The following is a 13,343-nucleotide window of genomic DNA, read 5'->3' as shown; positions in this document are numbered from 1 at the left end:
ATTCAGGGAGGTGGGGAAAGTGGGCGGGAGGTCTGAATCTGCCATTCCTCCAAGGCCCCAGAGAGGGAGCATGCGCTGTTCTGAAAGCTCTTCCTATCCTGAAGGCCCATCAGGTGCAAAGAGAAGGGGCCTTTTCCACGTGGTTCCAGAGGACTCAGAGAACTTCAAAGCATGCGGACTCGATGAAAAGGACAATGAGGGCTCCACATTTAACCAACAGTTCAGACTGTCCACTCACAGTGTGGGCTGCCCAGGGAAGTCACAAGCTCCTGGTCCCTGGAAGGAGCGCTGCCCATCAGGGAAAGCAGCAGGGGCTGTGCATTGGAGAGCCAAGGCCCAGACACCCCCAAACCCTGAGGAGTTCTGCTTCCATGGCTGGTTGGCTGTTGGCTTAGAAAAATAAGAGATTTTTTGGAAAAAAAAATGAGTATTGTTTCCTTCTGAGTTGAGTTCAATGCTGGAAAGGCCTGAACCCCAGAAGGCACATTTCTCCAGATAAAATGTCTGACCTGGAAAAGGGGCCCCATGAGAGCCCAGCTCCTGCCGCCATCAGCTGTCCCGAGTGAGCAGAGGGGCTGCACCCGGGGCTGCCTCTGGCTGTGCTGCAGCCCGTGGTCCCCCCAGTGCTCTGAGAGGGCATGCCGGGGGTCTCCACTGCTCCCTCCTGGAATACTCCACACACTCCCTGAGGAAGAGCGCCCTGGGGCGTCTGGCCTATGCCCAGACCACAGTCCCTGTCCCTGCCCCAGACAAAAGCATCACCCCCCTTCGTTAGGTTCTTTGGGCCTCAGTCTTTTCTTTGGGGCTCCACACCCCTGTGTCTGACCGGGACTGGCTGCTGGTAACTGGGGGCATTTGTTTGGCTAACTTGAAGGGAGTGAGGAAGCAGCCACTCCGAGTTTCGGTTCTGACATTTGAGCAGGGAGGTGGGAGCCACAGGGACTGGAGGGGATGTGCCTTCCGTGTCCAACCCCAGGCCCACGGTAGACGGGAAAAGGTGTCCAGCCTGGGGGCTGGGCTCCCACTCACGTCCTCTGGAGCTCTCCTCCTTCATCCGAGCTGGTCTCTCTCAGAAGGATGCCCTGCCTAAGGGAGCGTGTCCCTGGGAGCTGCACTGCAGGTGCCTTCCCTCCTCCTGCACTGCCCTTCTGTGTGGGTTCCTGGACCGGCACATCAGTGGCCTTTGTGGCTCTGGAGGTGAAGTGGCCACACGAATGTTCTGTCCCCACCTGAGAGCCTGGGGGTGGACAGGATTGGAGGCCACCCGGTGACAGTGGCAGCTATCACGTCACTGGGGAGAGGGCCGCGTGCAGGCCCCGGCCACCTGCTGTGTATGAGGCTTAGATAGGCACAGGCTGTCAGGAAGACCTGGGGTTGGCCTTTGGGGAAACTGGATCGGTGCTGAGTAAAATGGGCCAAATGACTAAACCAGCCCCACATCTGTCCCTGCCCAGAACTTGTGACCTGCTGAGAGGAAGGTGGGCCTGCCTGGCACCCAGAAGGTCCTTCAACTTGCTCTCGACTGGCCCAGTGAGGGACTGAGTGATTGGCAGCGTTGAGTCCCACCCCACGGTGGAGCTCTGATGGGCAGAGGTGTGCAGGAGGTGTGGGGCTGTGGGGCTGGGGACGCCTCCCCTCAGCCAGAACACTAGGACCTGGCCCCTGTGGAGCTTCTGACCGGGGAAGGCCAGCCTTCTGGCTGGTGTCATTAGCCAAGACACACACACTTGGCCCCCTGGCAAACCGGTACCATTTCTAAGCACTCAGAACAAACAGAAATGAAACACAAAACAGTCCCATAGAGACCAGGCCTCACCCAGAGCTTCTAGAATCCAGGTGGAAAAGCTGGCACAGCCCCCACCCCACCCACGCGTGTTTTCAGTTCCTTTTCAAGGCATTGTTGGAAAGCGGGGTGGGGCTCAGGGCTGCCCCCTCAGCTGCGCCCACAAAATGCTTGTACTCAGAACTGACAGTGCCACTGACACTTGCCAGAGAAGAAAGGACCGCCCGGGAGGATAGGAGGCAGGGGCAGCCCTCAGCTCTGTGTTCCCGAGCTGCTCCAAGGAAACCCTTTCAAAACCAGTCTCCTGTGGGCTTCTCAGAGTGGTTCTGGTTTGCAGTCTATTTATATTCTGATTTAAAAGAAAAATATTTTTGAAAGCAGCACCGCTGCCACCCTGCTTCTCTCTGATCAATGGATCCTCTAGCAGGAAAATGCAAGTTCCCGAGAAGTGGTGACTCACGTGTGCTGGTGTTTCTCATTTCATGCCTACATTTCAGCGAATGCAGACGGCCAGACCAGCAGTGCTGCAGCTTTTGGGAAGGGGCCGGAGCTCTTGTGGGGTCCCCATTTTCCTCAGGTCAGGGAACCCACTCTTAGGAAAGAAACCCTGGTGGGCTTCCAAAAAGCCTAGTCTGCCATGGACATAGCCCCTGACAGGACAAGCAGAAAGCAGCTGGGGTCAGGGGCAGAGTCGGAGCACTGTAATTGGAGTCTAAAACTTGGAAGCTAACCCTGGGCCAGGCTCTGCACCAGGCTCTCCAGACCCAACCCTTCAGGAACCTACCATCTAGCTCTGCTCTGTGTCCAGCAGGGTCAAGGCCTAGAGCAAGGCTCTTCTCTCTGGCCCTCTGTTTTCTCCTCTGTAAGAGTGCTGGCTCTGTGGGTGGGTTCTGGGATTTTCAATTAGAGAATGGTGTCAGATCTGTGGTGTGTGAGCAAATAGCCCAAGGGGAGGCCGTACAGCCCACTGGGCTCAGCTGGAAGCAGCACACCTTCTCCCAGGGGGTGCTCTCATCCCCCAGAGACCATCATGCTAATGCTTCTGGAAGGAGAGGAGGCTTTGAGTATGCTGGCCTCACTTGGGAGCATAGACAAGGGTGACCTGAGGCCAGAGCTTTCTTTGGGACTTCTCGTTCCCTACCACCCCACAGCATCCCACACCATCCCTCCATCTATCCAGCAAGTATTCCCCAAGAGCCTCTTCTGTACCAGGCCCACTCCAAGTGCCATACATGCAAAGACAAATCATGGCGGTCCTTGCTCTTAAAGAGGGAGACAGATGCAGGTGAAGAGTCAGCCAACTACTGGCATCACAGAAGGGCCCCCCCTCCTCTCGGAGTCCCTAATAGTGTCAACTGAGGAATCAGGAGGTTCATACATTTGCAGAAGAGACTTCACTTCTTATAAAGGATTGCAGCCTACAAGGTGGCCATCTTGACTGGCTGGGAAATGTAGCCTCAGGCACAGACCAAAAACAAGCACTTTGAGAGAGGGGAGAATGGAACAGGGATTTATGTGGAACTGGTTGGCCAAGTATACATATTCAACAGGTTATAGGAGGAGCTATGAATATTCACAAAAGGGGGATGTGTGCATATGTGTGACAAGCAAATATGCAAATTACATGTGTCCCATGTTCACTTTAGGGTGGAGACATAACATTTACATGCATTATAGTTCAGTCCTATACATCAATAGATGAGGTAGGGGCAGGAAGACACGCAGTGCTCAGCCTCTTACTAAACCAGCCAGAACCAGCCTGTGGTTGGTGGTCTCTTGTCCAATCAAAGCTGCAGTTGCAGCTTGTGGGATGGGAGCTCAGTTAGGGTCTGGTGGTAGGTGAGCTGCAATTGTTTCAGTATTGCTTATCTGGAGGCCAGTGCTTGTTTAGCTGCTAGAGAAAAAGAAAAACCTTGTGACAGTTAGAAGGCAGTTTATTCTTTCAGGGATACGTGACTTAAGCTTTGCCTGGCATGGTCTTAGGTCTGGTTTATGATTTGGTATCTCATCGCTCAGTGAGTCTGTTCCTTCAGTTGTATGGTCTCTAGTTTAACAACGGTAATGAGAACAGCCATAATCCTAATATTGCTGAGAGCAGCCACCCACTGAAGGCGTACAAATGTGCTGGGCGATCTGCTAAGTGCCTTGCACACTCGCAACCTCATTTAGTCCTTACTAAACGAGTTAGTCCAACTAACTCCCCCGTTGGTTGGTGTTTCTCCCCATTATGCAGATAAAGCATCTGACACTCAGAGTAAGTTGTCCAAGTAAACGGTGGAGCTAGGATTCATGCCCAGTCTGCTGGGGTGAGCCTAGGACTCACACCCCCGACCTCCATGCTCCGCTATCCCAGAGAGCACCATGGACTTCCCCTGTGGCCAGCCAGGTCCCTCCATGCAGAAGCCACCAGCAGCAGCCAGGGCCTGTAGCACCTTTTAGATGCCTCACCTACACCCTGAGCCCCCAGGGTACCGTCTGTGGCCAGCACAACTGCAGCTCTGGCCACAGCCGGCTCAGCAGCACTGTCATCTTCCCAAAGGGAGGAGACAAAGCTGGGAAGATGGGCTTTCCACCCCAGAAGCCGCCACCACAGTCCCTGACACCTCACCATGAGGAGGCTGTGTGACTTTGTTCAAAAGTCGTGGTGGCGCCCGCTCAGCTCAAGTGGCGCCAGCAGCTCGGGTGGGTGATGAGCCAGGGGAAAAGCTGCTGATCCTGGTCCTCAGCCCCCACCGCCCTTGCCTTTGGGCCCCACTCCCTCTGGAGAAGAAGGGGCCCCACTCCACCGGTGAAGTTTGACCTCCACTAGCTGCATGAGCTGCTGACTCACAGATGCTGAGAAAATCCTTCGCCCTCTCCATGGCAAGCTGTGGTGGGTCAGAGCACAGGCCCTGGGCCAGGCAGCAGACTCACGCTCAGTCCGTGGTGGCTTTAAACAGTACGCTGCTCTCACCGAGTTTCTGGGCCTGCTCGTTTGTTCATTCCGCCCCAGGTTACTGGCCACCTGCCCGGCGTCAGGCCTGGAGGTGCAGAGATGACCAGGGTTCACCCAGTCCCTGCCCTCCAGGCACTCACAGCAAAGCCTAGTGGCGGGACAGAGCTGGAGATAAGCCACCCCAATTAATGTGGCACCCATCACACAGGACGGTGTCAAAAGCACTTTGCAGTGGGCAAAACATACACTACATTGATCATAATGCCCTGCACATGCACAATTAATAGAGCCTGGTGACCCATGAATTTGTCCTCCCAGGTTTACTTGTGTTTTTGGAGAAACCAGCTGATAACACTGCCTTAAGCCACTCATGCCCACCTCTAACCCCTGCAAAGGGTGATGGTGGAGTTTCTGACTCAGGAGCAGAACAGAAAGATCTTTAAGTGCTCCAGGACCATCCCTGACACTAAACGTCCTACCCATCAGTGGCCCTGGTGTGGCCCAGCAGGCTCTGCAGAATCCAGGCCGGCTGTGATGTGGCGAGGGGCAGCTCGCTGCTCTCTGCACTAACACTGCACTGCTGCTCAGAGAAGCTGACAGCACTACTGGCAGGGGAGCCTGCCCTGATATCAGCCAGGCCCTGGTAGACCGACTGACCCCCACCCAGAGCTGGGCCACAGGACTTCTTTTCAGCAATGGCTTCTCCTTGGGAAGGATGCTTTCAGGGACGTTATCTCCCTGTACCTGTACCCTTAGAGGGACAGTGGTCTGTGACGTGCTCTTGAACCCAGCAAAGGGCTGACTTTGCTTTTGCGGAGTGTCATGGGGATATCCACAATCTCCCAAAGGAGCTTTTTTTTTTGGTCTCTGTCACCCAGGCTGGAGTGCAGTGGCACAACCATAGCTCACTGCAACCTCTGCCTCCGAGGCTCAAGCAATCCTCCCACCTCAGCCTCCCAAGTAGCTGGGATCACAGTGTGCACCAGCACACCCAGCTAAGTTTTGTATTTTTTTAGTAGCGACAGAGTTTCGCATATTGCCCAGGCTGGTCTCGAACTCCTGGGCTCAAGCGATCCACTTGCCTCAGCCTCCCAAAGTGCTGGGATTACAGGCGTGAGCCACCATTTCCAGCCTCCAAAGGGGCTTCTGTCCTGCGGGCTTCTGCCTCAGAGCACAGTGCGGGCCTCCCTGCTGGGGGCCTCCTGCACCAAGGCTGCAGCAGGACACCTTGCACACAGGAGCCTTCCAGGGGCTGCAACACAGGCGCCCTCGGGGTCTGGCAAGGAGTTTAGCTCTTGGGCAGCAATTATCGCAACAAAAGGCAAAAGCGAGAAAGATGCTAATTGCTCTGAAACTGGCCAAGTCCATTTCATCTCATTTGAAATAACAGGTTTAATTTAATCTCTTATTGCCAATTTGGTGCATCATCAAGATCCTATTTGTACAAAACACCTGATTATGTTAATTACCAGCTTGGGAGGCAGCCTTCATCTGTGTCTGAAGAAAGGGACTAATAAGTTACTTCCTCAGTGATTTCCCAGCTCTCTGAAGCTCAGCCCCAGCCAGCTCCCAGCCCACAGTGGCTGCAGGAACGCCAGTGCTGGCGACGGTGGGAGTCTGTGTGCGCGTCCTCTCCGCACACAGGGGAGGGGAGGGGCCCAGTGTTAAGGGCACACGCGGCACAGCTGCAGGCCTCCGCTCTGCCGCTAGCTACCTGTACAAGGGTTGTAGGCAGGTCATCTGGTCTGTGAGACTCAAGCCGCAGCAGCACTGGCTCCTGGAGGTGAGAGCGGATGGAACGAGACCTTAGTGCTCAGTGCTGTTGGTGATTTGCACCGGACCCCGAGCTCTTTGAGAGCAGGCCTGCGCTCACACACTCTGTCCAGCACCAAGCAATCACTTGGTGGGTTTTGTTGGGTTTGATGTGGGGGCAGGGAGTGGCAGGTTATATGGTTATAAATGGTACTATGTCATTATCGGAATCTGCCTCCTGCAGGCTGATGGCTGGGAGCAGGGGCTGTGTGCTGCTGGGCAGCACTGCTGGTTGGGGGTAGGGTGGCCGCCCGGCTCTGCAGGAACGGGGTGCATTATGGCCTCAGGCAGATGGACAAGGGCTCTAGTCAGCCAAGGAAGGCCCCAGGCTGACCGACCGCAGCTGGGAGGCAGGAGGGGGCTGGGGCTGCGTCCTGCAGAAACACGTTGGCTGACAGACGAGCCTGGCTGAACCCAGGGAAGGCTGGGCCCAGCTGGTGCTGACAACAGCCCCATGCCAGCCTCAGGAGTTAGGCCTTTGATCTCTAGAGGAGAGAGCAAGCCGGGCCCCTAGAATTGGAAAGGACATGAGGGCTGCAGTGCAGAAGAGCACATGGAACCCAGGGAAGGGAAAGGAAGGAAGGGCCCTGGCCAGCACCGTGGGGCTTGGGCGGTGTGTCACTCCTGACAGCCAGACACAGCCAGGTCCCAGCGCACCTCTGGCCAGTCCTCTAGCTGTGCTGGCTCCAGGCAGTGGCTCTGACTGCAGCTGGAGCTTGTTCTGGTTGATCCCGTCTTGGGCTGATTTCTGAGCTGCTCCTGGCTCACTAGGGAGAGGCCTATTTTTCATTCCTGTGCCAAGCCTGAGCTGGCAGCCCCTGGCAAGTCTGCGATGTCTCCCTAAGCAGCTCCAGCTTTAGGAATTAATTCCACTGAACAGATTGCTCAGGAAGCTTCAAGGTCATCTGAAAATGGCAGTTCCTACATTAGGACTACAAGTCCAGGTATACGAGCTGGAAATTTCCAAGCCAGCAAGAACCCTAGAACACCAGAGCACTGCAGAGGCTCTCAGTGGCCAACACGGAGGGTGCTGGCTCAGATGAGCCCCTCGGGGCTGGTTCTCTGCAGGACTTTTGGGGGTGGGTAGACATGCCCCTGCCCTATACCCTGCAGCCCCCACAGTTGGCCAGATTCACTGGCCTGCCACTTTCTAATCCCAGCAGGAAGGGACTGGTGGGTTCTCCCCACTCCAGCAGGGTGCTGAGAGCAGAGCCCTCTGCGTCCCACTGGGCCAAGGCCCTGGTCCTCCTGGTCTCCACATCTCACTCACCCACTTTCTGGCAGACAGAATGGCCCAGTCCTTTGGCTCTGGCAGCCTTCCCAAGCCTCAAGATCACAGCTGGCCTGAGGCAAGGAGCCCTCCCAGTCCACAAGGAGATATACAGGATGCTTCTAAGATGCAGGTCTGAGCCACAGGGAAGCTGTGCCTTGGAGAGGAGCAATTTCCCAATCATAACATGGGAAGGAGCGATAAAACCAGCAGTTAGTGGTCAGAGAAATGAATGGGAAGACACAGAGTGGCAGATGCCCCTTTCCTGTTGCTTGGATGTAACTGGGTTATTGCCTGAGTGCCCTGGGGCCTGCATTGAGAGAGCTCCACTGAACTCTCCTCTGCTGGTCCAGGGCTTGCCCCTTAAAGCAACAGAGGCAATGTGGACCAGGTGGGAAGAATGGGCAGCTTCAGGACCAAGCAGACCTGGGCAAGGCTGCAGTTCGATGTTGATTGGCCCTGGGACCTGGGGCAGGAACTTGGCCTTTCTGAACCGCATCTTCTTGTATCTAAAGCAGTAGTCATAGGAGATGGGCTAGCTACCATGCTTAGCGTGGTGCCCGGTGGGGAAAAACCCTCCACTTGGAGGAAGAAAACAGCACGGGGCTGATGCTACAGTGGCAGAGCCTAGTGGGACCTGAATTATATTCTCCACCTGCAACCAAGTAAGCACAGTGGCTTGCCGCTCATCACCTGTTTGCCAGAAGCATGCAGCACGTGTCTCCCTGCTGGGAGAGCCACCCAGAAACCTGTTGTGTGTGTTCAGTATCTTGATGCACCAAGAAAGCCATGCCAGGAAGGCGTGTGGTGAGCTCCTGCCGTAACCTCTCCAGGCTGCTGCTCACAGCCGCTGCCCAAAAACCTCCCTTCCCTCGTGGTTACATTGGAGTGTTCTAGAGTGAGCGCAGGCGATAACCTCCCCTCAAAGAAAGGGGGCAGGATCTCATTCGGCCTCATGTCCTACTGAGTACAACCTGGATGGTGGCCTCCCATTTGTTCTGCTGGCCTTTGAGGTTGGGAAGCGAGGATGTGGAGTTGTCAGATTCCCTGTTAAGGAGGTCCAAGGTGGTCCAGAGCACCGTCCTGGGAGATGGACATGCTAATTTGCCACCCTCAGCTGGACTCCACACCCAGAAGCCCTTCAGGCAGCCACTAGGAGTCAGGAGGTGTGGCTCTGCAGTGGCCAGCTACCCTCCGCTATTTGACCACCCCGGAACCTTCTCTGGCAGATGCCATCAAGGACCTGGTCCTATGCAGGAGCTCCAGCATGGACACATGTTTGGATATTCATAAGAAAAGAAACATGAGGTATTTCTGTTGTGTTCGTGAGAAGGTAGAGCTGACCCTGAAGTCTGCTATTCCTAGCCAGGATAGGGTAGCCCTCTCTACCCAAGGCAGCATGGCCTCCGCCTCCTCCTCACCCAGGAGAGCTCCCCGAACTGCCTCCTCCTCCCAGAGCTGGGGGTCTCCCTCCCGCTTCCACTCTGAGCCTCCACAGGGCCCACACACTGCCCTCAGCCATGGGTCTCCTTGGCTGTCACTCCAACCACGTGCTCCTCCTGGGTGGACATCCCAGCTCTCTTGTCGGGGGCTTATGGAAGCCAGGTGGTCTCTCAGGCCCTGGGATGCCACTTCAAGGCAGGCACATTCCTGCCGTCACACTGGCTGGTTCTGCTCCTGACAGCCACCCTGCTGCCCGCTTGCCTGTTGGTGAAGCCGAGGCCTGCGAGCAGGCTGGGCTGCCTTGTGAGTGATGTGCTCACACTGCCTAAAGGGAGGGCAAGGCTTTACTGGGAGATTCAAGATGAGATTTGAAAGAGCAGAGGGCCATAACTCATTCCTCAGTGGGAAGACTAGACATTGTAAAGATGTCAGGCTTCTCCACACTCTCCAAGAGAGGTAACACAAATGCAATTTGACTTCTAAAGGGAGTGAAGAAACTGATTTTGCAATTCATCGAAAATAGTACAGGGTAAGATTGTCAGGAAACATACTAAAAGCAAGGAGCAGTGAGGGAAAGCTCTGACTCTACCTATTAAAACATAATTTGGGGCCAGTCGCAGTGCCTCACACCTGTAATCCCAGCACTTTGGGAGGCCGAGGCGGGTGGATCACGAGGTCAGGAGATCGAGACCATCCCGGCTAACACGGTGAAACCCCGTCTCTACTAAAAAATACAAAAAAAAATGAGCCGGGCCTGGTGGCGGCGCCTGTAGTCCCAGCTACTCAGGAGGCTGAAGCAGGAGAATAGCGTTAACCCGGGAGGCGGAGCTTGCAGTGAGCCAAGATCGCGCCCCTGCACTCCAGCCCGGGAGACAGAGCGAGAGTCTGTCTCAAAAATAACAACAACAACAAAAACATGATTTTGGAGGAACAGAAATGAAAACTGTGGTGCTGATGCAGAAGTTCGCTATTGTGACTCATTGGAAAATAGTGAAAGGCCCCTGTTTCATGTAATAATTCACTCTAGGTTGGAGGCAGTGCCTTGCAAGAGTGAAGGGAGGGAGGATGAGCTAGTTTGTGTCTAGCAAAGTAGGAGGACTCCATCACTCTCTGCCAAGATAAAGTAGTCAACTACTTAAAATACGGAAAATTACAATAAATGGAATTGAACATGTGTCTGCCCTTTGAAAGGATAACTTTCTAAGTTTTGAAGTGGCAAAAAAAAAATCATCAAAGATTAACAAATTTAATTTTTCAACTTAAAACTTTTCAAAGAAAAGAATCTCAAAAGTCAAAGAATAGGCTGGAAAATTATGGTAGCAGATGAATAGCAATCTTGTGAAAGGCTCCTAAACAAAAGCATTGGAAATATTTAACCTCAATGGTTATTAAAGAAATACAGATTTCAACAAGGAGGGACATTCTGCACATATGACATTAGCAGAAAAAGAGTCATGATAGAAGGGGGCAGGTGACCACACAAACTGCTGATAGCTGAAAAAGCGAGGCAACCTTTGGGGATAAAATTTGCAAAATCTATGGGGAATGCTAAAGAGAGTCATATCCTCTTACCCAGTGACCCTACTTTGGGGAGATTTGCCCTAAGGGGAGGATCTCCAAATAGTTGTCAGGCCTGTTCCACTGAACCTCCTCCAGGGCCACTAAAAGGAGACCATGGGGGACACCGGACTCCCCTCCCCGCCACCCCCCCCCAGCTGTTCCTTTTTGTCTGTTTATACATAGACTGTGTGGGTGTTCTCAGTAAGATTTCATTTAACCAAAGGTTTTCAGGGATACAAAAAAGATCGGAAATCCACTGATCTAAAGAACAAAGAGGCGCTTTCTGGAAAGATGTTCATGTCTGTGCGATTCAGAACAGCAAAGAGATTGGATGTGACCTAAATGTCCCTCCCCCAAGGGGGAGGTTGAGAAAGTACACACATTGCTTATAGAGGCGCGCAGCCTGGAAATGTGAGGATGATGAAATAGGTAGGACCAATGTGTACACCCCAACCAAGGAGAACGAAGATGACAGCTGGGCACAGCCTGGGGCAAGCAGGGACAGTGAGGTCAGGGCCTTTGTTCAGGGAAGGGGCTGTGAGCAATTTAAAAACTGTCATCATCATTTTGATAGTATAATTCCACCCGTGATGTTTCTTTAGTTTAAAAAAAAAAAGTGACAGGCCGGGCGCAGTGGCTTACGCCTGTAATCCCAACAGTTTGGGAGGCCAAGTCGGGCAGATCACGAGGTCAGGAGAATGAGACCATCCTGGCTAACATGGTGAAACCCCATCTCTACTAAAAATACAAAAACTTAGCCGGGCGCGGTGACAGCGCCTGTAGTCCCAGCTATTCAGGAGGCTGAGGCAGGAGAATGGTGTGAACCCGGGAGGCGGAGCTTGCAGTGAGCCGAGATTGCACCACTGCACTCCAGGCTGGGCGACAGAGCGAGATTCTGTCTCAAAAAAAACAAAACAAAACCACAGTCCCGTCCCATACTGAGGCCGCACTGGGTCAGTGCAGACTGCGGACCTCCAATTGGTTCATTCATGGTTCTTCAGTTTTCGGATGAACCATATGAAGTTGCCATTTTTAAATTCAAAACATGGCTGAATATCAGCAATTTTGTATTAGCAGCTTGGCGACTATTTCGACTGTTGCCCCTGAACGCAGGAAGTACTTGAGAACTTACTATGGGCCCAGCCCAATGGCGATACATTCCCGGCTCCAAGGAACTGACTGGAAACTCAAGGACAAGTAGGAGCGCAGAGCTCCTGGAGCCTCCATGGCTGACTGTCTCTCTCTGTCTCTCTCTGACCCCTCCAGGCCCTGATCCTTCACCAGCTGGGCCGCTACAGTCTGGCAGAGAAGATCCTCCGGGACGCGGTGCAGGTGAACTCGACAGCCCACGAGGTCTGGAACGGGCTGGGCGAGGTCCTCCAAGCTCAGGGCAACGACGCGGCGGCCACGGAGTGCTTCCTGACAGCCTTGGAGCTGGAGGCCAGCAGCCCCGCCGTGCCCTTCACCATCATCCCCCGCGTGCTCTGAGCAGGCGCCTGCCAGCCTCACCTGCCGCTCAGGCCTCAGAGGCCCTGCTGGGCACCAGGGCTTGTCCCATCGCCCCACGGGGATGAATCTGCCGCACTGAGGCCAGGGACGAGTGTTCAGTGGGCCACAGTGAACCAACCAAACCAAGCCCGAATCATTGCTCTGCCGCGTGCGTTTCTCTTGTTGTTTTTTGCCAGCCCAATGATAGTTACTGAACCTATTGACATTGTTCAAAATGGATCATGTGCCATATTTTGTTAGTCGACATCTGAGTTTTAAGTAAAATGATTATGGAATTAATCAGCAAATGTAGAAGAATATATTCAAAGTTAAAATTCAGTGGCAGAACAGATTATTTTTATCAGAGCTGTAAAGAAAACAACTGTCCTCTTCTCCCCACCACCCCTCCTGCCCCACCTTGGCCCAGAAACCAAATGTGAACTTTCTGTTTCCCACCTCAGCGCTAGTCCATGCCGGGAACCAGCTGACAATTTCTTGGTTTTACTGTCAATAATTATACCATGTGATCAATGACTGTCCTCACTTAGAACAAAGCCTGAGTCCAAGAATATTTATATTTTACCAATATATGCCTGTTACAAGAGAAGGAAATATGAGTTATTTAAGTTTAACTTTTTTATGTGAATTCAGAGTTTATTTATCGAGGGAAATATGTACAAAGAAGCTTCAAATGGAATATTTACTGACATTCCTTATACATGACAGACACTTGGCTACATGGGAAGATGATGTTAATAATAAAATGATTTTTAAATGGACTCATAGCCTGTGTCATTCGTAAAAGCTCAAAGACCTGAGAAAGGCTTAGTTCCTGGGTTGGGGAGCTGTCTATACCTGGGGGCCCACTCTGGACATGTCAGCCCTTGACACTAGAAGGCCCAGCCTTTCTTTCCCCACTTATTTTATTTTTATTTTTTGGAGACAGGGTCTCACTCTGTTTCCCAGGCTGGAGTGCAGTGGTGCGATCACAGTTCACTGCAGCCTCGACTTCCCAGGTTCAGGTGATCCTCCCCCCTCAGCCTCCTGAGTAG

General features: G+C 53.3%; 1 protein-coding gene across 2 annotated transcripts in view; it reads left to right on the top strand.

Moving 5' to 3' along the window:
* Positions 1 to 13,070, top strand: part of TTC7B (tetratricopeptide repeat domain 7B) — a 271,311-nt gene extending 258,241 nt beyond the window's left edge. For both annotated transcript variants that reach the window (XM_037984383.2, XM_007987574.3), the window contains one exon: positions 12,070 to 13,070. In XM_037984383.2, coding sequence (XP_037840311.1) covers positions 12,070 to 12,291 — 222 coding nt within the window. In that variant the 3' untranslated portion in view covers positions 12,292 to 13,070. The remainder of the gene's footprint in view (positions 1 to 12,069) is intronic.
* Positions 13,071 to 13,343: the final 273 nt, after the last annotated feature.

Source organism: Chlorocebus sabaeus, chromosome 24, assembly GCF_047675955.1.
Source record: "Chlorocebus sabaeus isolate Y175 chromosome 24, mChlSab1.0.hap1, whole genome shotgun sequence".
NCBI classification, from domain to species: Eukaryota; Metazoa; Chordata; class Mammalia; order Primates; family Cercopithecidae; genus Chlorocebus; species Chlorocebus sabaeus.
Note: the sequence above shows the minus strand (reverse complement) of the source record. Positions and strands in the feature narration are given on the sequence as shown.